At 37.2% G+C, this 26,023-nt stretch overlaps 3 protein-coding genes across 5 annotated transcripts; all 3 read left to right on the forward strand.

The window, feature by feature from the left end:
- The first annotated feature begins 281 nt into the window (after positions 1-281).
- Positions 282-2,889, forward strand: LOC128196610 (uncharacterized). The gene is made up of 6 exons (XM_052878094.1): positions 282-612; positions 1,191-1,419; positions 1,502-1,738; positions 1,874-2,468; positions 2,542-2,733; positions 2,809-2,889. The coding sequence occupies exons 1-6, from the start codon at positions 282-284 to the stop codon at positions 2,887-2,889; spliced, it is 1,665 nt and encodes a 554-aa protein (XP_052734054.1).
- Positions 2,890-7,527: 4,638 nt separating this feature from the next.
- LOC128196611 (uncharacterized) lies at positions 7,528-10,135 on the forward strand. The gene is made up of 6 exons (XM_052878095.1): positions 7,528-7,858; positions 8,437-8,665; positions 8,748-8,984; positions 9,120-9,714; positions 9,788-9,979; positions 10,055-10,135. The coding sequence occupies exons 1-6, from the start codon at positions 7,528-7,530 to the stop codon at positions 10,133-10,135; spliced, it is 1,665 nt and encodes a 554-aa protein (XP_052734055.1).
- A 6,310-nt stretch (positions 10,136-16,445) lies between these two features.
- On the forward strand, positions 16,446-22,542 carry LOC108338953 (dynamin-related protein 5A). 3 transcript variants are annotated; one of them, XM_017576041.2, is made up of 9 exons: positions 16,446-16,966; positions 17,551-17,742; positions 17,835-18,041; positions 18,990-19,418; positions 19,782-20,009; positions 20,097-20,292; positions 21,244-21,555; positions 21,634-21,904; positions 22,187-22,542. In XM_017576041.2, the coding sequence occupies exons 1-9, from the start codon at positions 16,622-16,624 to the stop codon at positions 22,371-22,373; spliced, it is 2,367 nt and encodes a 788-aa protein (XP_017431530.1). In that variant the 5' UTR covers positions 16,446-16,621; the 3' UTR covers positions 22,374-22,542. The 3 variants fall into 3 exon arrangements, with proteins under 3 accessions (XP_017431530.1, XP_017431529.1, XP_052734509.1); XM_017576040.2 differs by having other exon boundaries at positions 21,244-21,904; XM_052878549.1 differs by having other exon boundaries at positions 21,256-21,904.
- Positions 22,543-26,023: the final 3,481 nt, after the last annotated feature.

Genomic DNA, 26,023 nt, shown 5'->3' on the forward strand with positions numbered 1-26,023 from the left:
CTTATTACTTTATTTATATGAAATATATAATTTAATTATATTAATATTTTTATATTTGTTTGATTAATTATTAATTATGTTAATAAGGTTCATTATAATTTTATAGGTGATTACTATTTAAAATGGATGAATATCTTCATATGGATTCTCAAATTGGTTGTAATTTGAAATCCAATTTCTCTTCATTAATTAGCGAAGTTGTAGAGGGAGATTTAACAAATAAATTTACCACAAATGAAATATTTCGTTCACGGGAACACTTAATTCAATGGGTAAGAGGGATGACTTATGATTTAGGATTTGTTGTGGTAATAGTAAGATCTGACATAGCTACTGGTGTACGGGGAAGAAAAACGTTCGTCATACTTGGATGTGAAAGAGGGGGGAAATATCGGAAATACAAAGCCGATACGGTGGCTAGTGTCTACGGCACTCGTAAATGTGAGTGTCCATTTAGATTAAAGGGTAAACCATGTTTAGATGGGGCCGAATGGGTGTTGAAGGTGATGTGTGGACATCACAACCATGAGTTGGCTGAAACTTTAGTTGGTCACCCTTATGCTGGCAGGTTAAATATGAGTGAGCAGTCATTACTGGTTGATATGACAAAGAGTAAAGTTACACCTGTAAATATTTTATTAACACTTAAACAAAATAATGATTGAAATGTTACAACGATTAAACAAATCTAAAACGCAAGGCAAGCGTATAAACAATCATTAAGAAGGGCCAGAACTGAACAACAATAGCTTATGATTTTGTTTGATCGGGATAAGTACATTCACTAGAGTAGGCGTGTTGATGATTCAGAGGTTGTTACGGACCTGTTTTGGACACATCGTGATGCGGTCAAATTGTTAAACTCCTTTAACGTTGTATTTTTGATGGATTCTACATATAAAACAAATAGATATAGACTTCTGTTGCTTGAAATTGTGGGTATGACGTCTACATGGTTAACCTTCTCAGCCTCATTTGCTTTCTTGTCTACTAAAAGGCAGAGTAATTTCACATGGCTTTGGAAAAGCTGAAAGGTTTATTTTTAACATCTGAGGGTGGTCCTAAAGTCATTGTCATTGACCGAGACTTGGCTTTGATGAATGTCATTGCAAATTTATTCCCTAAGTCATATAAGATGTTATGTCACTTCCACATCCTTAAAAATGTTAAAGCTAAATGCAAAATGTTAGTTCATTCTACTGAGGCTTGGGATGTGTTGATGGATGCAAGGGAAAATCTGATGGATTGTGCTTATGAAAGCTTGTTTGCTGAGTATGTGAATGGTCTTCAATACGCGAGCAATTCATGGTCTTTCTTCTTTGAATATGTGAATCAGACTTGGATTATTCTGTACAGTACATACTTTGTAAAGTTCTGGACGAACAGAGTAATGAATTTAGGGAACACAACCACAAATAGGTATGTTGTAATGTTATTTTATTTATTTGTTTTGTAGATAAATATTTATTTGCACTTGTTGATGGTTTTTTTTTTGTTTCAGGGCTAAATCTGCTCATTGGAGCCTGAAGAAAGTTCTGGGCAATAGTATGGGTGATTTGTGTTCTTGTTGGGATAATATTCATAACGTCGTTATCCTACAACACAACAAGATTAAAGCGTCATTTGAAAGTAGTTTGTTGCTCACGAGTGACCATTCTAGAGGCTACAGATATAGAAAACTTATTGGGCATGTCTCTCGATATGCATTGGATCTCATTGCTAAGGAATTGGAAATAATGTAGCAGATAGGATTGGACTCCTTAAAGTGTGGATGCGTATTGAGACGTACATTTGGTGTCCCCTGTGCATGTGAATTAGCACGGTATGATCCTAGGATGATCCTTGTGGGTGAATTTCATATCATGTGGTGAAGATTGCATTTCTCAAATGTTGAATTTAATGAAACCGAGCCCCAGTTATCCATTAAAGATGAGTTGAAACAAGTAGAAGAGCGATTCAGTGAGGTTGACATTGGCGGTAAAGTCACCATCAAACAGAAGTTACTTGACATTGTTTGTCCTACATTGACATCAATGGTCTCTCCATTACATAAAGTCAAGAGAAAGGGTGCACAAAAAAGTAAAGTTCAACGAAGAGAAAGGGCTACTACGCGGGATCCATCATATTTTGAGCATGTGGATGTCTTTCATTCAACCATAGAATCTTCATCTGTGAGAAGTAAATTACAATCAAAGCCAAAAGCAGTAAAGAAAAGGAGAGTGCCAATGATAGACCAGTTTCATTCTACTACTCAGCCCTTCATTGTGGACGTTGTTGATGTTGTGGCTGATGGTCACTATGGATATAGATGCATTGTTGCGTTGTTGGGACTCAGAGAAGATTCATGGCCCGTTATCAGGAATGAGTTGTACGAAGAACTTAGTGAATGGTGTGACGCAAGCCTAGTAGGAGGCTTTGATAGACTAGAAGAACTGAGGAACTCTTTGTTGGTGCAGTCACTGTCAGCGGTAAGTGTTTTCCGTTTTATGTATTTTATTTATTACATTTATTTTTTCTAACAACTTGTTTTATTCATAACAGGCTAACAGGAACAAGTGGATGACATTACCAGACATTGGTTATGCAATTGCTAACCGATATAACGTTATTTTAGTGTGTATGTCATACTCTCAAAATTATACTATTTTCCCACTACGTTCCACACCACCTTCTGATATAACTCAACATCGCTTAATTTGTATAGGACATGTTCATGGATGTCATTTTGTGCAGGTAAGTGTATTTTTTTATGATTTCATTTTAAAATTACTTATCACTCAATTAATTATTGTAATTTGTATAATGCAGGTTAAGCTACTAGAAGGTTATCCATTGCCCATGGTGAATATCATGTCCTCAACCCACTGTTATCCGGAGGCACGAGTATGATCATCTATTTATACTAGTAGGATGCAAGCATTTGCGCAGTTGATGGGCGTAACAACATCCTATGTTGACTTAGGTGATTCGTGATATTTATATTACGTATGAAGATGTAAACATACCCTATTATTTTTTGTTATTTAAGTACTTATTCTTAGTATTCGTGATATTTATAGTATTAGTATTTGTGATATTTATGTATTATTTATTTATGTATGAAGATATTTATATTATCAGTATTCGTGATATTTATATTAGTTGTTGTTAATTAAGTACTTATTTTTTTTCACTTAAACATATAAATATTTGATCATTTATATAACCAATATAAAAGAACATGTAACTCAAAATGAAAACATTAAAATTATAAGAAATTATAAATTTCTAATACAAATACAAAGGAAATATAAAGTCAAATAATACATAATGAGAAAAAGGAAATATAAAGTCATGTTATACATAATGAAAACATGAAATACAAAGTCCTATCAATTAGACGTCGACCGTCTACCACGCACATGCCTCTACCCTCTCCTAGTCGGGGAATATTCGTCGATCCCTTCATTAGCAATTGAAGCAGGTCCACTGACACCTGATGTGCAACAATACCCTCGGTCACATGATGACACGATATCAAGGACTGTAACATTCTCGCCATTCGCTAAATCTAGCATGCATTATAATTATATCAAACAATTAAATAAAAGAGGTGAAGAATATTTAATAATATAAGCAATGAAAAATAACATATCAGGGCGCCAGATGATGAAGGTGGAGACGGTCTACGATGGGGTCGCGCCTCCTGTGGAACATCGGGGTGTTGTCTAGACGCAAGTGCCAGTCGCGCGTCATCTGCAGCAACAATAATATAAGGATGTGAAACCCTCCTGAACCACTAATGTACCCATCGACACAGTGAGAAGGGGATGCTGCATGTTTGACATTACTCACAACGTGAGCTCTGAAGTGCAACCAAACATGATCAATGGCCACAATATCTGCATCTGGAACCGTAGTGGGTGATCGTGGAATGTCTTACTGAAACCCAAATTGCCTCAACACACGCTCAAGCAAATGACGGAAAAGGGTGTCACCAATCTGAATCCATCCAGAATACATACAGATGCTGAAGAATGACCGAATGCCCCGATGCCCCTCATACGGATGCCATACAACTCCACTGTATGTCAGTGCATCCAACTGTGACCGAATCTCCACGAGAGTGGAACTCTGCCTAGGGCTCTGCCACCTGAGTGCATATTTATGCCCACATTTATGCTTGAAAATTCAAATTTTTGATGAGATATTTGTGCTTAAATGGTTGATTTAAAGTGGATCTGTGACAATTGGAATTATTGGGTTTGGGAATTAAAGAGACGTAAAAAGTGAGTTTTAACGCATAAATTATTCTTGGATGTTCTAATGTTTAGTTGTGCAGCTGGAATTAAAGCTTTATTGGTCAAAATTGCAAATTAAGGCCCAAAATCAGATTTTATTTGATAAATAATGTACATATGGGCCAAACAGGCAGTCTTTACCCTTGCACCTCCTAAAATCCCTACATACACTCCTATTTCTGAAACAAGCCAACAACCAAGCCCATACACTAAGCCTTTTGTCCTGCAACCCCTAAGTTTCCTGTTCCTACACCTCCTAAGCCAAACTCCACCAGATTCTGCCACGTGTCCAAATCCTCTACACACAGATCTAACCATTAAGAAGCTGCCACGTCATTAATCCTCTGCACACCAAATAGACCAACCACATGCTGCAACATTATTCCCCTCTACCACATCATCATCTTCTCCTAGAAACCCTAATTCTCAAATCCAAACCCTAGGTCATGCACAGCCACCGTCGCACCGCCACCTTCTTCCACGATCAATCACCATCACCGTCGCGCACCACGCCGCTATCCTCCATGGCAGCCACCGCATGCTGCGCACCACCTTGTCGCGCCACCGTCCATCACACATGGCCACCATCATCTTCCTCGTCGAGCCGCCGCCGCAAGGACCGTCACCCAAACACAAAAGCGCGACCTCCATGGCCACCGCGATACCACCATCAACACGCTGTTGCAGAGCCTCGCTGGAAGTCCTCACCGCAACTCTCACCGACCACCATGAACGTCCAGAAACTCCTTGTGCTGCCAACTCCATGACGCCGTGAATCACCACCGTCAATTTTCACCTTCGCTACGTTGCGAGAGTCTTTGAGCGGCACCATCATCTCGCGAGTTCCATCTCCACAACACCACCACGGTTTCGCATCTCGACCACCATCGCACTTCCATCAAAAAGAGGCGATTTCAAACCTCCATCCACCATCATCGTAGCACCATGGGAACCTGCATCAAAGCCAAACCTGCATTCAGAAAACCTAGAGACAGAAGCATCATCACCACCGCGAAGGCCGTTGCGCGAGTTAATCTGTGCATCATCTCCCCTTTGCGGCGTGGAAGCAGGAACAATTTTCCCCCAATCTGCAGAACCCTAATTTTGGGTGGAAAGGGAGCGGACACGTGGAAGCACCTCATTGGCCGCGTCTCCCCCTCAGTCAAAGCTAGACAACAAGTTTGCTCTGGTCAAAGCTGGTCAAACAGGGGCCTTTGTGTAATTTTGGAGAATGTTGAAGGGGCTAAAGCGCATATAGTGGAAATTTTAGGACATTTGTGCAATTTTGGAAATTCAGAAAAGCTTAAAGATAAAATTCAGTTGTTTAATTAATTTAATTTAGGAATATCAACAGAAAATATCTTCCAAATAATGTTATAATTATCTAAATCTTTTAGTTATTTGGAAGATATAAGATAAAAGATTCTATCAACTGAATATTTAGAGTCCAAGCCCAATCAAGCCCTATGTAAAGAGACCCAGGGGAGGCAGAAAAGGGACTGAACTTCATTCATTCATTCACCACTTCTCTCTCTCTTATTTCATCTTGTATTCAACTTCATTCATGGAGAGCTAAGCATCTAAGGCTATTCTGCCGTAATTCCATTATGGATTCTGAGGTTAGATTGAGTTAATGCAATTGTTTATTTTGATTATTGATTTAAGTTGTTCTCTCTCTATGTCTTTCATCTCTCTATCAAATTAAAAGCAAAGATTTTTGCATCATAATGTGTTTGAATCTACATTATATGAGTTCTAGGGTTTCTAGGTTTAATTGAGTATATACTTTGATTTAACTTAGGAACTTTCATATGATTATATGGTTTTTACTATCAATTGAGAATGTACTTGGATTGGTAGTAATAATTTCAACTATAATCAATTGAGAATTTACTTTGATTGATTAGTTTTTAATTTGGTTAGGCGATTTAAGAATAGACATGATTAAACACAATAGGATTTGATTGAGAATGTACTTTGGTTGAATTCATTATGATAAATCTAGAAATGTTTTGCATTTGATTGAGAATTTACTTTGGTTAAGTGCATGATCGCCCTCAAATTAATTAAGAATGTACTTTAATTAATTTGAAACTTAAATAATAATCAATTGAACAATTATCTATGAATAACCGATGATGAATCTATCTTGGAAAAGTAGTGGAATTAGCCTATTTCATTATAATCATTTTTAAGTTTCTTATTTGTTCTTTAAACCTTCTTCAAACATCATTTTTATTCGTGAACATTGCATTGCATTCATAAGATTCAAATATTAAAAGGCAATTCCGTATTCGTTGGGAGACGACTCAGGGTTACTTTAACCCTATCTACTTTCTTGAATACTACTTGGCAATACTGAAGTTACCTTGAAAAATAATATTAATTTGATAGCTTCAACGACAACCTATCACTCTGCCACCTCATGGCACGTGGTATGATATCATCGTAAGAAGTCACCAACCGCCTTCTTCCCATGCCAGTGAAATGTTCATATATCCAACTGTAAAAAAATAATTATTCAATTAAATTTCATCGATCTTCGAACATGGAAATAAATACATGAAATAAATGTCAAAGTTAAAACTGTACCTGAAATAGAGTCAAATATCCGGCCATCTGCTTTGTGGAGACGAGACTCGCATCCCCGAGCTGCTCGTACAAATGGGCGAGTGCAGCAATGCCCCAGGCATATCTGCCACACGCGGTACATCTCTAAATAACAATAAGTAAGACAAACGTATAGAACTGGAACTCTTATTTGCAAAAATTGTGCATCGTACTAGATGCAACAAATATGCTATAGCAGCATAGTCCCAATGTTGTGACTCACCTCTGAACATATATCTCTCTAAGCCAATTGAGTTTGACTTTCGGACCACGTGCGTCCTCCATCTCAACACCAGTTGTGCCACCATCAACACCGAGTAGCTGCATAAGGGTTGTACGAGCCTCCTCAAACTCTAGCTCCTCCAAATCACACATGAAATATATAATTTAATTATATTAATATTTTTATATTTGTTTGATTAATTATTAATTATGTTAATAAGGTTCATTATAATTTTATAGGTGATTACTATTTAAAATGGATGAATATCTTCATATGGATTCTCAAATTGGTTGTAATTTGAAATCCAATTTCTCTTCATTAATTAGCGAAGTTGTAGAGGGAGATTTAACAAATAAATTTACCACAAATGAAATATTTCGTTCACGGGAACACTTAATTCAATGGGTAAGAGGGATGACTTATGATTTAGGATTTGTTGTGGTAATAGTAAGATCTGACATAGCTACTGGTGTACGGGGAAGAAAAACGTTCGTCATACTTGGATGTGAAAGAGGGGGGAAATATCGGAAATACAAAGCCGATACGGTGGCTAGTGTCTACGGCACTCGTAAATGTGAGTGTCCATTTAGATTAAAGGGTAAACCATGTTTAGATGGGGCCGAATGGGTGTTGAAGGTGATGTGTGGACATCACAACCATGAGTTGGCTGAAACTTTAGTTGGTCACCCTTATGCTGGCAGGTTAAATATGAGTGAGCAGTCATTACTGGTTGATATGACAAAGAGTAAAGTTACACCTGTAAATATTTTATTAACACTTAAACAAAATAATGATTGAAATGTTACAACGATTAAACAAATCTAAAACGCAAGGCAAGCGTATAAACAATCATTAAGAAGGGCCAGAACTGAACAACAATAGCTTATGATTTTGTTTGATCGGGATAAGTACATTCACTAGAGTAGGCGTGTTGATGATTCAGAGGTTGTTACGGACCTGTTTTGGACACATCGTGATGCGGTCAAATTGTTAAACTCCTTTAACGTTGTATTTTTGATGGATTCTACATATAAAACAAATAGATATAGACTTCTGTTGCTTGAAATTGTGGGTATGACGTCTACATGGTTAACCTTCTCAGCCTCATTTGCTTTCTTGTCTACTAAAAGGCAGAGTAATTTCACATGGCTTTGGAAAAGCTGAAAGGTTTATTTTTAACATCTGAGGGTGGTCCTAAAGTCATTGTCATTGACCGAGACTTGGCTTTGATGAATGTCATTGCAAATTTATTCCCTAAGTCATATAAGATGTTATGTCACTTCCACATCCTTAAAAATGTTAAAGCTAAATGCAAAATGTTAGTTCATTCTACTGAGGCTTGGGATGTGTTGATGGATGCAAGGGAAAATCTGATGGATTGTGCTTATGAAAGCTTGTTTGCTGAGTATGTGAATGGTCTTCAATACGCGAGCAATTCATGGTCTTTCTTCTTTGAATATGTGAATCAGACTTGGATTATTCTGTACAGTACATACTTTGTAAAGTTCTGGACGAACAGAGTAATGAATTTAGGGAACACAACCACAAATAGGTATGTTGTAATGTTATTTTATTTATTTGTTTTGTAGATAAATATTTATTTGCACTTGTTGATGGTTTTTTTTTTGTTTCAGGGCTAAATCTGCTCATTGGAGCCTGAAGAAAGTTCTGGGCAATAGTATGGGTGATTTGTGTTCTTGTTGGGATAATATTCATAACGTCGTTATCCTACAACACAACAAGATTAAAGCGTCATTTGAAAGTAGTTTGTTGCTCACGAGTGACCATTCTAGAGGCTACAGATATAGAAAACTTATTGGGCATGTCTCTCGATATGCATTGGATCTCATTGCTAAGGAATTGGAAATAATGTAGCAGATAGGATTGGACTCCTTAAAGTGTGGATGCGTATTGAGACGTACATTTGGTGTCCCCTGTGCATGTGAATTAGCACGGTATGATCCTAGGATGATCCTTGTGGGTGAATTTCATATCATGTGGTGAAGATTGCATTTCTCAAATGTTGAATTTAATGAAACCGAGCCCCAGTTATCCATTAAAGATGAGTTGAAACAAGTAGAAGAGCGATTCAGTGAGGTTGACATTGGCGGTAAAGTCACCATCAAACAGAAGTTACTTGACATTGTTTGTCCTACATTGACATCAATGGTCTCTCCATTACATAAAGTCAAGAGAAAGGGTGCACAAAAAAGTAAAGTTCAACGAAGAGAAAGGGCTACTACGCGGGATCCATCATATTTTGAGCATGTGGATGTCTTTCATTCAACCATAGAATCTTCATCTGTGAGAAGTAAATTACAATCAAAGCCAAAAGCAGTAAAGAAAAGGAGAGTGCCAATGATAGACCAGTTTCATTCTACTACTCAGCCCTTCATTGTGGACGTTGTTGATGTTGTGGCTGATGGTCACTATGGATATAGATGCATTGTTGCGTTGTTGGGACTCAGAGAAGATTCATGGCCCGTTATCAGGAATGAGTTGTACGAAGAACTTAGTGAATGGTGTGACGCAAGCCTAGTAGGAGGCTTTGATAGACTAGAAGAACTGAGGAACTCTTTGTTGGTGCAGTCACTGTCAGCGGTAAGTGTTTTCCGTTTTATGTATTTTATTTATTACATTTATTTTTTCTAACAACTTGTTTTATTCATAACAGGCTAACAGGAACAAGTGGATGACATTACCAGACATTGGTTATGCAATTGCTAACCGATATAACGTTATTTTAGTGTGTATGTCATACTCTCAAAATTATACTATTTTCCCACTACGTTCCACACCACCTTCTGATATAACTCAACATCGCTTAATTTGTATAGGACATGTTCATGGATGTCATTTTGTGCAGGTAAGTGTATTTTTTTATGATTTCATTTTAAAATTACTTATCACTCAATTAATTATTGTAATTTGTATAATGCAGGTTAAGCTACTAGAAGGTTATCCATTGCCCATGGTGAATATCATGTCCTCAACCCACTGTTATCCGGAGGCACGAGTATGATCATCTATTTATACTAGTAGGATGCAAGCATTTGCGCAGTTGATGGGCGTAACAACATCCTATGTTGACTTAGGTGATTCGTGATATTTATATTACGTATGAAGATGTAAACATACCCTATTATTTTTTGTTATTTAAGTACTTATTCTTAGTATTCGTGATATTTATAGTATTAGTATTTGTGATATTTATGTATTATTTATTTATGTATGAAGATATTTATATTATCAGTATTCGTGATATTTATATTAGTTGTTGTTAATTAAGTACTTATTTTTTTTCACTTAAACATATAAATATTTGATCATTTATATAACCAATATAAAAGAACATGTAACTCAAAATGAAAACATTAAAATTATAAGAAATTATAAATTTCTAATACAAATACAAAGGAAATATAAAGTCAAATAATACATAATGAGAAAAAGGAAATATAAAGTCATGTTATACATAATGAAAACATGAAATACAAAGTCCTATCAATTAGACGTCGACCGTCTACCACGCACATGCCTCTACCCTCTCCTAGTCGGGGAATATTCGTCGATCCCTTCATTAGCAATTGAAGCAGGTCCACTGACACCTGATGTGCAACAATACCCTCGGTCACATGATGACACGATATCAAGGACTGTAACATTCTCGCCATTCGCTAAATCTAGCATGCATTATAATTATATCAAACAATTAAATAAAAGAGGTGAAGAATATTTAATAATATAAGCAATGAAAAATAACATATCAGGGCGCCAGATGATGAAGGTGGAGACGGTCTACGATGGGGTCGCGCCTCCTGTGGAACATCGGGGTGTTGTCTAGACGCAAGTGCCAGTCGCGCGTCATCTGCAGCAACAATAATATAAGGATGTGAAACCCTCCTGAACCACTAATGTACCCATCGACACAGTGAGAAGGGGATGCTGCATGTTTGACATTACTCACAACGTGAGCTCTGAAGTGCAACCAAACATGATCAATGGCCACAATATCTGCATCTGGAACCGTAGTGGGTGATCGTGGAATGTCTTACTGAAACCCAAATTGCCTCAACACACGCTCAAGCAAATGACGGAAAAGGGTGTCACCAATCTGAATCCATCCAGAATACATACAGATGCTGAAGAATGACCGAATGCCCCGATGCCCCTCATACGGATGCCATACAACTCCACTGTATGTCAGTGCATCCAACTGTGACCGAATCTCCACGAGAGTGGAACTCTGCCTAGGGCTCTGCCACCTGAGTGCATATTTATGCCCACATTTATGCTTGAAAATTCAAATTTTTGATGAGATATTTGTGCTTAAATGGTTGATTTAAAGTGGATCTGTGACAATTGGAATTATTGGGTTTGGGAATTAAAGAGACGTAAAAAGTGAGTTTTAACGCATAAATTATTCTTGGATGTTCTAATGTTTAGTTGTGCAGCTGGAATTAAAGCTTTATTGGTCAAAATTGCAAATTAAGGCCCAAAATCAGATTTTATTTGATAAATAATGTACATATGGGCCAAACAGGCAGTCTTTACCCTTGCACCTCCTAAAATCCCTACATACACTCCTATTTCTGAAACAAGCCAACAACCAAGCCCATACACTAAGCCTTTTGTCCTGCAACCCCTAAGTTTCCTGTTCCTACACCTCCTAAGCCAAACTCCACCAGATTCTGCCACGTGTCCAAATCCTCTACACACAGATCTAACCATTAAGAAGCTGCCACGTCATTAATCCTCTGCACACCAAATAGACCAACCACATGCTGCAACATTATTCCCCTCTACCACATCATCATCTTCTCCTAGAAACCCTAATTCTCAAATCCAAACCCTAGGTCATGCACAGCCACCGTCGCACCGCCACCTTCTTCCACGATCAATCACCATCACCGTCGCGCACCACGCCGCTATCCTCCATGGCAGCCACCGCATGCTGCGCACCACCTTGTCGCGCCACCGTCCATCACACATGGCCACCATCATCTTCCTCGTCGAGCCGCCGCCGCAAGGACCGTCACCCAAACACAAAAGCGCGACCTCCATGGCCACCGCGATACCACCATCAACACGCTGTTGCAGAGCCTCGCTGGAAGTCCTCACCGCAACTCTCACCGACCACCATGAACGTCCAGAAACTCCTTGTGCTGCCAACTCCATGACGCCGTGAATCACCACCGTCAATTTTCACCTTCGCTACGTTGCGAGAGTCTTTGAGCGGCACCATCATCTCGCGAGTTCCATCTCCACAACACCACCACGGTTTCGCATCTCGACCACCATCGCACTTCCATCAAAAAGAGGCGATTTCAAACCTCCATCCACCATCATCGTAGCACCATGGGAACCTGCATCAAAGCCAAACCTGCATTCAGAAAACCTAGAGACAGAAGCATCATCACCACCGCGAAGGCCGTTGCGCGAGTTAATCTGTGCATCATCTCCCCTTTGCGGCGTGGAAGCAGGAACAATTTTCCCCCAATCTGCAGAACCCTAATTTTGGGTGGAAAGGGAGCGGACACGTGGAAGCACCTCATTGGCCGCGTCTCCCCCTCAGTCAAAGCTAGACAACAAGTTTGCTCTGGTCAAAGCTGGTCAAACAGGGGCCTTTGTGCAATTTTGGAGAATGTTGAAGGGGCTAAAGCGCATATAGTGGAAATTTTAGGACATTTGTGCAATTTTGGAAATTCAGAAAAGCTTAAAGATAAAATTCAGTTGTTTAATTAATTTAATTTAGGAATATCAACAGAAAATATCTTCCAAATAATGTTATAATTATCTAAATCTTTTAGTTATTTGGAAGATATAAGATAAAAGATTCTATCAACTGAATATTTAGAGTCCAAGCCCAATCAAGCCCTATGTAAAGAGACCCAGGGGAGGCAGAAAAGGGACTGAACTTCATTCATTCATTCACCACTTCTCTCTCTCTTATTTCATCTTGTATTCAACTTCATTCATGGAGAGCTAAGCATCTAAGGCTATTCTGCCGTAATTCCATTATGGATTCTGAGGTTAGATTGAGTTAATGCAATTGTTTATTTTGATTATTGATTTAAGTTGTTCTCTCTCTATGTCTTTCATCTCTCTATCAAATTAAAAGCAAAGATTTTTGCATCATAATGTGTTTGAATCTACATTATATGAGTTCTAGGGTTTCTAGGTTTAATTGAGTATATACTTTGATTTAACTTAGGAACTTTCATATGATTATATGGTTTTTACTATCAATTGAGAATGTACTTGGATTGGTAGTAATAATTTCAACTATAATCAATTGAGAATTTACTTTGATTGATTAGTTTTTAATTTGGTTAGGCGATTTAAGAATAGACATGATTAAACACAATAGGATTTGATTGAGAATGTACTTTGGTTGAATTCATTATGATAAATCTAGAAATGTTTTGCATTTGATTGAGAATTTACTTTGGTTAAGTGCATGATCGCCCTCAAATTAATTAAGAATGTACTTTAATTAATTTGAAACTTAAATAATAATCAATTGAACAATTATCTATGAATAACCGATGATGAATCTATCTTGGAAAAGTAGTGGAATTAGCCTATTTCATTATAATCATTTTTAAGTTTCTTATTTGTTCTTTAAACCTTCTTCAAACATCATTTTTATTCGTGAACATTGCATTGCATTCATAAGATTCAAATATTAAAAGGCAATTCCGTATTCGTTGGGAGACGACTCAGGGTTACTTTAACCCTATCTACTTTCTTGAATACTACTTGGCAATACTGAAGTTACCTTGAAAAATAATATTAATTTGATAGCTTCAACGACAACCTATCACTCTGCCACCTCATGGCACGTGGTATGATATCATCGTAAGAAGTCACCAACCGCCTTCTTCCCATGCCAGTGAAATGTTCATATATCCAACTGTAAAAAAATAATTATTCAATTAAATTTCATCGATCTTCGAACATGGAAATAAATACATGAAATAAATGTCAAAGTTAAAACTGTACCTGAAATAGAGTCAAATATCCGGCCATCTGCTTTGTGGAGACGAGACTCGCATCCCCGAGCTGCTCGTACAAATGGGCGAGTGCAGCAATGCCCCAGGCATATCTGCCACACGCGGTACATCTCTAAATAACAATAAGTAAGACAAACGTATAGAACTGGAACTCTTATTTGCAAAAATTGTGCATCGTACTAGATGCAACAAATATGCTATAGCAGCATAGTCCCAATGTTGTGACTCACCTCTGAACATATATCTCTCTAAGCCAATTGAGTTTGACTTTCGGACCACGTGCGTCCTCCATCTCAACACCAGTTGTGCCACCATCAACACCGAGTAGCTGCATAAGGGTTGTACGAGCCTCCTCAAACTCTAGCTCCTCCAAATCACACATTTGTCCCATCACGGGCAGGTGAAGTAATGTCGAGACTTCATCAAGAGTAATTGACATCTCCCCTATAGGGAGATGGAAACTACTGGTCTCGAAATGCCACCTCTCTATAATCTAAGGAGTGAGGCCTTATCAACGTAATCATAACAAATCTCTATGAGAGGCATCAAACTGGAATTCAACACAATGTGTTGAATTCCCTCGTGGCATGGTCCTAACTTATTTACTTTTTTTCGTGGGAGATCAACTTCAATATGTCCCCTCGATCCTACACATCAATATTTAATAAAATTTCTATTAAAAAAAATAATAAAATAAATTTTATTTTTGCACTCACCCGACCTTATGAAATAACATAAGCTACATGCTGAACATAGTGCATCAGCAATGAACCATCACGTGAACCACCAGGAAATCCACCGACATCCTCTTGTATGTCATGAACATCCGCATGCTCCTCCTCATCGTCATTGTCGTCAGGGGCCTCAAATGCATCCTCTTGACCATGAGTCTCATATGCCTCATATGTCTGCTCCTCAAAGGCTCGCTCCTCAACTATAGGGTCATCTTGGATAGGAGCTGCACGACTTCTACAAGAAGAAACGGTAGGTCTTCTCCGAGCTTCGCTCTGCGCCGAACTCTCCCCTCGAGAACTCTTTCCTTGAGAACTCTCACTTCGAGAACTAAAAGATGCACCACGTGTTCTTGCCATTTCTAACAAAAATTTAATTGTTTCATTTCAAAAATTAAAATAATTATTGTTTTAAATATCATTAATAAATTATGAAAAAATACAATTCAAAATAAATTAAACTAATAATAATTAATTTATTAACTACAACAAAAATAAAATAAAATAAACAATTAGCTAATTAATTCAAAAAAATATTTAAATACATTTCCATTTAATTATTATTAAATTAATTATTATTACAAATACAAATTTACTATAAATAAATTAAATACAAATACAAATTTACTAACATTAGCTAGAATTAAATTAATAATATTGATTTCAACAAATAAAAATAATTTAAATATATAAAAAATTACATAACTAATTCAAACTTAATCAATTCATTTAAAAACTACAAATAGAAAAATTTATAAAATATTAAAATAATAATATAAAACGTCAAAGAAAATCTAAAAATGTATCAAATATATATATATATATATATATATATATATATATATATCAAATATTACTATTTAAAAAAAATTAAGAAAAATATATCAAATATATATATTTCAATTATAAATTTTAAAAAAAATTAAAATTTTAAAGAAAAAAAAATACAGGAGCCAAAACAAATATGAGATATCCGATTGGCCTTCAACGGATATCCCACATCCGTCGACGGAAGTCGAACATCCGTGGAAGGCCAAACGGATATCTCACATCCGCTTTGGCCTTTTGCGGGTTCTGTTCAGGCGAGAAACAATCGAACAATCTCGACGATAAGCAGCGGCATAACAGTTCAACAGAGATTCAAAGCACATAAACAATAATAAACCCTAAATTAAACTACAAAAATGGTGAGCGGAGAACCAACCTGAACAACCACAACAAAGATCCACGCTCCTCCACACCAGATGAACGGGCTCCTCAACACCAAAGATGAACGGGCTCCTTCACACAAAAAATGAACGACAATGGAAGCTTTGAAACCCAAAAGGAAAATGAAGAAGAAAAAAATGAAGGAGAGAAAGTAAAACGGAAAAGATAACCCTGATATTGAGGTTGCAGAGTGAAACGAAAATGAGAAAAGAGATTGTTAAACGCAAATGGAAGAAATGGAAAGATTGGGTGTAGGGAAAATAAAGAAAAAGAACTAGGTTTCAAATAAATTAAAATAGAAAAATAATAAAAGTAAGAAATTTTAACCTTAAAAGATAGAATTAGAATTAAAGAAAATTGGGAAGTTCGAAGGAAACCGGTGGAGGGAGCAAAACCCCACTTTCCCACTTCTTTAGGTCTTTCGGAACCCAAGCCCATTTAAAGAAATCCGTTAACCCCATCACAAAATTCAAATTCAAACTCAAGTCTCTCCCTCGCTCTTTCCATTCCACTCCAGCCCATCACCTCCACACCACCGTCACCGTCTCCACTATGTCGTCGTTAACCGTCGCCGATTCTGACACTCCCCCCTCACTCACCTTGACACCATCGAAGACCCCGTCGTCGAAGGCGAGGAGCCGGCGGAGCCAGGCGGAGTCGAAGTCTCGGTTCGAGGCGTACAACCGGCTACAGGCCGCGGCTGTGGCATTCAGCGAGACGATGCCGATCCCGGAGATCGTGGCGGTCGGGGGCCAGTCAGACGGGAAGAGCTCGCTCTTGGAGGCGCTCCTCGGGTTCCGATTCAACGTGCGCGAGGTCGAGATGGGCACTCGCAGACCCCTCATACTCCAGATGGTTCACGACGCCTCCGCCCTCGAACCCCGATGCCGCTTTCAGGTTTTCCATTTATGAATGATATAATACATTCCAAGAATGATATGATACATTCCATTTTATTCTTTCTCATTCTATCAATCCAAGCATAATCTGAGGTATCCTATTTGATTCCTAACTTCAACAATTATCAGTCAATTTGGTCAATAAAACTTAAAAAAAAAAATATTGCAGCATGTTGCATTTCAAAATATATGTCTGCTAAACACTCACAAAGGTTTTTGGTGACCAAAAGAGAATGGAATATATCACGAGTTTTGTATAATGTGTAATGTACATCAAAATAAAATCAGATCACGAGATTAAAAAGTGATAAGATTTTACTTTCATTAAAAGTGCAAAACTAAGAAGAAAAAATTAAATTGGGTTCTTCTATTTTGTATTGTTTATATGCCGCCAAGATAGGTTCGGGTTGATTGGTTCTAATCTTTGACTCTTTGAAAAGGCATAACAGAGATTGGTTGAGATTAAATTAAAATTGGTTAGGTGTTTGATTCATAGTTTGACCATTGAGCAGCATTGGTTTTGAATTTAAATTTTTTGTTTGTTTTGCCAATATGTTTTATTCTCGATTATTGGAAAAACAGGAGGAGGATTCAGAAGAGTATGGAAGTCCCTTAGTTTTGTCATCTGCGATTGCTGACGTTATAAAGTCCAGAACTGACGCACTTTTGAAGAAAACCAAGGCAGCAGTTTCTTCTAAGCCAATTGTAATGAGAGCCGAGTATGCACATTGTCCTAACCTTACTATTATTGACACACCTGGGTTTGTTCTTAAGGTGAGTTCTTGGAATTTTTGACCTGTGAGAATTGAAGGTTTGACATTTATGCTTGCTGGATTGTATTTATGAGAACTCATCTGACACTGCAGGCAAAGAAGGGTGAGCCAGAGAACACACCCGATGAAATCCTTTCCATGGTGAAGTCCTTGGCTAGTCCTCCTCATCGCATTCTCTTGTTCCTTCAGCAAAGTAGCGTTGAATGGTGCTCCTCATTGTGGTTGGATGCCATTCGCGAAATTGACCCAACATATAGACGGACAGTGATTGTTGTCTCCAAATTTGATAATCGTCTAAAGGTATGGACAAAACCTTTTTATTGCAACAGTAAAAGTTTGACAAGTCTATTTGATTGGTTGGTTGGCAAAAATGGTTAGAAGAGAGATTTTATGTTTAATGTTATTCCTGAGAGTTTAGTATTTATTTGAATGTGATCCATGTAGTCGTTTTCACGTAATGGGATAAGACTTTTCTGGTTGTATTTCTTTGGTTCGGGACTTAATGAATCTCACTACTCATCAAGTTATGACAGGAAAGGAAAATAAACTGTTAGTATGTAATCAACAATCGTTGTATATCTTGAGGTTCATGGTCAGGGATGAGAACGAGTCGAGTATGGATCGACCCGTAAAATGAATCCTTCTCCACCCACAATCCTTTTCCAACATGGGTACCGTTTCAAAAAAATCGTCAAATATTTTAAAATACCTGCAAATATTACAGAATATATCTTATAGATTTTTAAAATAAAATTATAAAAGAATATATAAAATTTAATATAAATAAAATAAAATATAAACTAAAATATAATTTTAATTAAATTTAATCTAATAAAATATAAATTAAATTTAATTAAATAATATATAAATTAAATTATTACTTTTATTTTTTGTGGATGAATCGATGATAATATAATACCCGACCTATTTATAAGTGTATTAAAATATTCGCTGCCATCCGCATATAGTAAATAGCAGTAGGTATCAACTATTACGCGGGTGCAAATATTTTTACCATCCATGATATTTTCATGATATTGCCATTAGGCTGCATAAGCATGGATTTTAATTGTGATTGCAGTTGTGGGAATGCAGTCAACCGTAACGGCCACTTGATGTTGTTGTAGTAGTGGCAGTCACTGAGATGTTTCATCCTTCATCACACCATAGTTTGATGTATATAATGGTTACATAGTACGCTGTATTTTTAGAGACTGGTTTTAATGATCAGCTTTCCAATGCTTGCAGGAATTTAGTGACCGGTGGGAAGTGGATCGCTATTTGAGTGCGAGTGGTTACCTTGGAGATAGCACTCACCCCTTTTTTGTGGCACTTCCAAAGGATAGGGGTAGTGTTTCAAATGATGAGTTCCGGAGGCAGATTTCTCAGGTGGACTCAGAGGTTGTTCGTCATCTGCGTGAGGGTGTAAAGGGAGGTTTCGATGAAGAAAAATTCAAATCCTATATTGGCTTTGGCCGTTTGAGAGATTTTTTGGAGTCGGAGCTTCAGAAGAAATACAAAGAAGCCGCCCCAGCAACGCTTGCTTTGCTAGAACAACGCTGCAGTGAAGTGACTTCTGAACTTGCTAGAATGGATTCGAAAATACAGGCCACCTCAGATGTTTCCCATCTCAGGAAATTTGCAATGATGCATGTGGCTTCTATCAGCAACCATGTGGTGGGTAATGATTATGTCTAATAGTTTAGCTAGGCATGAACTTATGTTGATGAACTAAATTAACAATTAGTATTGGACCTTTTTTTTTTTTGTGATAGCACTTATCTATTTGAAACTTTTCTTCATTGATGGCGTAACAAGTTTCTTCGCGTTTTCATTTGTTTTCTTCTGATGGAACGTATGAATAATGGTTTATATTGCATTACAACCTTTAACTTTGGACACTGGTTTAAAGTAAACTATAGGCATGTAGCTTCTTTGCACACAAATGACCTGCAATATTAAGCATCTTGTTAGAAAATGGTTTCAAGGATTACGGACGTTTATTTGAAGTTAATAACCATTTCTTTTGCACTTGTCCAGGGTGCATTGATTGATGGTGCTGCAGATCCTTCCCCTGAGCAGTGGGGGAAAACAACAGTAGAAGAGAGGTCACAAAGTGGTATTGGGGTTTGGCCTGGTGTCATTGCCTCTGTAAATCCTCCCAATGCTACTCTTCGTCTTTATGGAGGAGCTGCATTTGAGAGGGTGATGCATGAATTTCGCTGTGCAGCTTATTCCATAGAATGCCCCTCAGTGTCAAGGGAGAAGGTGATTTACTTTTCATAAACGTGTGCGGAATATCTGGCTTTATCATTCAATTTTCAACTTCGAATTCTTAGGTAACTTTTATAACAGGTTGCAAATATATTACTCGCCCACGCTGGTCGAGGTGGGGGAAGAGCAAGAACAGAGGCTGCCGCAGAGATTGCTCGAGCGGCTGCTAAATCATGGCTTGCTCCTCTTCTTGACACTGCTTGTGACCGACTTGCTTTTGTCTTGGGAAGTTTATTTGATTTGGCTTTAGAAAGAAACCGTATTCAAGATTTAGAATGTAAGTGAAGAGCCTTAGTTATTAGGTTCTGTCTTCATTACTTAAATGTTATAACTTTCTTATATAGCTGTTCCTTTTCCTGTTCTAAATCATGGCATCATGTCATTCTTCGATAGTTAGCTATTTTAGTCTAAGAAATGCAACGGGTTATTTAATGGGACTGCAATTCATTAGGTCCAATATAAAGTTGGGTTTGTGTTGGTAGACCATCCATATATAAATAAAGAAGGGATGTCATCTTGTCAACTGTGAGAGAATATAGGCCTCTGGTTGGGAGGGCCTTGAAGTTCTGCAGGTTAGACAGTGTATTAAGGGTGAAATTCTATATTCTTTCTTGTTGGAAGTCCCATATCCTGTAGGAATAAGTTCAAATTATAATGTATAAGTGCATTTCAATTCTTTCTTTACAAGCAAGTTTTCTGATATTGATTAGGCATAAACTCATTAAGATTTGTAGTAAGATATCGGTTTCTATCACGTTCCCCTGAGAGGGTATGATTTCTTCAGCTAATGATTCTTATAAAATGCCATTGGGAGGAATTGAAACGCTAATTTAATCTGTTTAGGTAGTTGAATATTTCTTGTCCTTCGAGAACTGAAATGATACAACAATTAAAGAGTGTTATGCTATCTTCTTTTTCACTATGTTCCTATGGTTAATAATTCATTTTCATGTTATGTCAATTTCATGGGATTAGCAGTTGAAAATTTTCTTTTCCTCCGAGAACTGAAATGATACAACATTAAAAAAGTATTATGCTATCTTCTTTCACTATGTTCCTATGGTAATAATTCATTTGCATTTTATGACACTTTCATGGAATTATTTTTATTATCTCTTGTCTATTTTGAGAATGATCTTGTTCAGTTTTATCTTCTAGATTTTGTGTTTATGCTTCCCTGTAACTCATTAGAAAATCTGACACTGACTGGTTCTTATGTTCCGTGAAGGTGAGATTAAAGGGGGAAACATGGATGGCTATGTAGGTTTCCATGCTGCTTTAAGATGTGCTTACAATCGCTTCATAGGGAATCTTGCCAAGCATTGCAAGCAGCTTGTAAGGCACCACCTTGATTCAGCTACTAGTCCATACTCACAGGTCTGCTACTTCAATGACTATGCACCCTCTTATAACAAATTCAGCCAGGCTTCAGCCTCTTCGTTTTTCCTTGAGCTAAGTGATACTGGTTCAGCTTCTCACGATACAAGGAGGGATCAGGAAAATATACCTCCAGAAAACAATGCACAAGAAACCCCACCAGGTAAAACAGCAGAAACTAGAGATGCGTTCAGAGAAAGTCACATAACTATTCCTGAGACCCCATCTCCTGATCAACCAGGTGATGCAGCATGTGGGGTGGTTAAAAAGGAGCTTGGAATTTGCAATGACGTGGGACCAAGAAAGAGAGCGTCCAGAATGGGAGGGAATTACAAAAATTCTGACTACGTTGCGCTGCAAAATGGTGGCGTTTTATTTGGAAATGGAGAGAGATCAAGTTCAGCTTACTCGGATATCTGTATATCAGCTGCTCAGCATTTTGCTCGTATTCGTGAAGTTCTTGTCGAGAGAGGCGTGACATCAACATTAAATTCTGGATTTCTAACCCCTTGGTAAGCTTCTGTCTTGTTTGAAATCATTTTATGATTACCCAAATGCGGAACTTAAACTAGTTTTCTAGTGACGTAAACTGACTGCTATAAAAAATTATGTAAGGACTAAAACTTTTAAAAGGATTACAGGGTATAGTTTGAACCTTGAATTATTTTAAGTTCCCGTACACTTGTGCAATTACATGACATAATAAATCTCTAAAAATTCCACATACCTTGTACATTAAACTTGCATTTTCTATGCGATAATAATACCTTATTTGTTATGCTTACCTTGTGCAGCCGAGATCGGATATTCGTGGCTCTTGGGTTGGATTTATTTGCTGTAAACGATGAGAAATTCATGGACATGTTTGTAGCCCCTGGGGCCATAGATGTGCTACAAAGTGAACGAGAGTCTCTCATGAAGCGTCAGAAGATGCTCCAATCTTGCTTGAATGAATTTAAAAGTGTTGCTCAGGCACTATGATCAGATTTACTAGCTTTCCTAGGAGCCAAGATTTTTTGGCTTGGTTATGCTTTTGAATTAGTGTTTAGAGAAAGCTTCCCTCTACCTGTATTATATCGTACCCTACTTTGGTACAACGTTCATTTAATGAATGCAACTTGGCAAAGCCTCGCTTTGGTTGCTTGCGGAACCATTTGTGTAACTGCTTCAGAGTTTCACTTGAACACTGTTTGCATAAATTTCAGAGAAAAAACTAAAGTAAAATGAATTATTATATTCAACTTTTTAAAATTTTTAATAACTTCTTCTATAGAGATTAAAATGCATGCTTGATTCTTTAGATGTGATCATGCAGAATATGTATTCACCTACATTTAGAGATTGACCCTCATTGGTAAGGTACAACTTCGTCTAGTGCAATGGTTCAAACTCAAAATTACATAATCTAAACAATGTAATAGTAATACGAGAAATAGAACAATAGCCACTCTAAAGTTTAGGGCTTAATACCTATTTTGGACTATCGAATTGTGATGTTTGTTCAAAGTGGTTTTATCTTTTAAAAAAAAGTTTAAAAATGTTTCAATTTGTGTAAAAATGGTTCAAGTTAGTTCTTTTGCCTGTTGGTGTTAAAAACTATGACGGTGTAGTTGTCTCTCTGGCTAAAATTGAATGACTTGTTCAGTTAGTGATTGCGTGATAAGCTCAGCCAATAAGGGGCTGCCATGTAGCAATTCCCTTCCTACCCAAATTAGGGTTCGCGAAAAATGGTTTCTCCTTCTCGAACCAGGGTTTTTGACCCTCATCTACAACGGCTACTAGTTCTTCCATTGCACGAAGGAGCTCACGGTGGCGTGATTAGAGAGGATTTCTATGTTGTGGTTCCTTCTTTGTGAAGATGGAGGAGAATTTCTTGCGGTGCGCGAAGGTGATGGAGGAGATGAACTCGCTGTTGTGGCACTATTTAGGTTAGGGTTTTTGAATGTTGGTCGTGGAGGTTCGAATTAGGCGATTTAGTTTCTGGGCTTTTTTGATTTTTGATGCAGGTTTTGAATCGAAGGAGAAGGAACTCACAATTAGAGTTCGAAGGGGTGAATCGCGATTCTGGTTTGGGATTTTTCTAAAGGCACCGTCGCGATTGAAGGAGCATTGTTGTGGTGGAGGTGAGGCATGATTTAGGGTTTCACATGTTTCTAATTTTGTGCAGGTCACCATGGCTACTGAAGGTGCGTAGTGAAGGACAACGATTGTTCTGCAATTTGGAATGAAGATGGTGGGATGTTTGTGCATGGAGGTTGATGGCGTGGTGGCTATGAAGGTTTGATTGCTTGAGAAGATGAACCTGTGGTGGTGCTAATGGCGGCATGGTGGCCCTGTGCTGGCGCTTTGCACGAACCTTAACCCTTTCCGCACACATTTCCAAGTTAATTAACCTCAACGTGCCACACAATCACTAACTGGACATGTCATTCAGTTTTGGCCAGGGGGCAACTACACCGTTAAAGTTTTTAATGCCGCCAGCCAAAAGGATTAAATTCAACCATTTTTACACAATTATGACATTTTTAAACTTTTTTTAAAAGGTAGGACCACTTTGAACAAACGTCACGATTCGAGGGAACAAAATAGGCATTAAGCCAAAGCTTATTTAACACTCAACTAGAGTTATGTCCATCAAACAACTCAAAGAATAGGATAAGAAATGCAAAGGATGATGAAATATCCTACTAAATTAGAAGGGGACATAACCTTATGAAAGATTTATTATAATTGTTAAACAAGATATGATGAGGTAAAGAAAAGAGAGGTCAGGAAAGAAAATTGAATCTCAAAGGGATAATGTTTCAGATAAAATCAAATTAAGGAAATTCCAAACCACACAATGGTAATTTTCTATCACTTAGTCACGCACTCTCTTTCTTGGCACGAGTGCTCTTACACGGTCTACTTTTATTTTCTTCTTTGCACACGTGGCCACTACCTTCAACTAACTCTCCTTCTATAATAACATCAACCGTTTTGTTTGTTACATTACTCCCCTTTATGAAGAAACCTTGTCCTCAATGTTCAATTACGGATAAGCTCTTTTCATCTTTTCAATCTACTCCCACGAATTATCAGTTTCTAACAATGAATTCCCTTGTACCAAGACTTTCGAAATTTCTTTACCATTTCTGTTGGTGACTTGCATATCCTTAATTTTATATGTGCACATTACTTGACCAAATTCATTAGTTGTCAATGCTAGAGGGAAATATTGTTGATATATGAAACATCAAATGTATTTTTGTAGTCTTTAGTAACAACAATTTACATGCTTCACTTCCAATCTTCTTAATGATCTCCAATAGGTCAAAATTGTTAGGAATCCAAGTGTGAGTCTAAGTTCTACATTGGGTAGAAATGAAAAAGTGAAGCACTATATAAAGGTGAAGACCCATTAACACATTGTCTTAAGATTTTGGGTAGAGAGTTGATAAAACCTAACAAGTGGTATTAAAGTCGATGGTTAGTCTTTAGTGACCGGCTCATACGAGTACAACGTGGTCCTTATATTGATAGAGTTTTACAAGCAAGACATACAGAGAACAACCCTCTCAAATGTACTCTCCTTTCCCAACTCAATATCAACTATAGTACAAACCCAGAAAGATCACACACTTTCTGTCACCCCTTAGAGCAATCTCAACTCTAAGTAATAGAACTTCATAAAGCTCTCTTCCCGGCACAAAGTAATAGGGGCACAATCAACCAGATTGTAGATGAATAGTGATATGAAAACGTACACCACAATGTGCAAAATGACCAGCTATATGAAAGACTTCAGTCTTGCAAGAATCTTTATGGATTTCTTTCCAATGTAATCTATAATTCTTTAAGAAATCAAGACACTCCTACAATTAAACTCAACAATCAAGTTCGTTCTGAAAGATTAGAATGATAAAATTGTTGAAAGGCAGAGAGCAATGCGTCTATTTATAAATTTTTCAATACTAACACATTTTAATCGATTAAGCATTTAATGTAATCTGTTAAGTTTTTTCTTCTACTTTAACAATTTTACATTTGCATAGGATTTAAGAGATTAAAAACGCATGCAATCAATTAAACATTTCATACAAGCCACAATATTCAAAATATGACCGTTATTGACAGTTATGACTTTTCAAGAAAAAAGTTTTCACTTAAAATGCATTTTAACCAATTATGAAAATAATGTAATCGGCTAAGTTCCATACTTAAGCAATTTTGAAAACTTTTTTAGTCAAAACACTTCAATGCACTCAGTAAACATGTACTAGCATAACAACGTGTTTTAATCGATTATACAATTAATGTAATCGGTTAAAACATAATTGTTTTGCCTCTGTTAAGCATATACTGATATCTGATGAAATTTAACAGATTATGCATACATTTAATCGATTATTTCATGCAGATATACAATGTGAAAAGTGTTTCAATCTATGATTCATTTTTAAGCAATGAATACACATACCAAATAGTTCAAGCACAAACACAAATATAATTAAGCAATTGTTTTGCTATTTTGTCATCATAAAAAAAAGCATGTGAGATATGGGTTCAGATATACATAGCCCCCTATCAACGCATATAGATTAAAACATCTCATTGATGTAAAAACCCATACTTTTCATGTTGTTGAGAAA

This window comes from Vigna angularis, chromosome 5, assembly GCF_016808095.1.
Source record: "Vigna angularis cultivar LongXiaoDou No.4 chromosome 5, ASM1680809v1, whole genome shotgun sequence".
Lineage (NCBI taxonomy): Eukaryota > Viridiplantae > Streptophyta > Magnoliopsida > Fabales > Fabaceae > Vigna > Vigna angularis.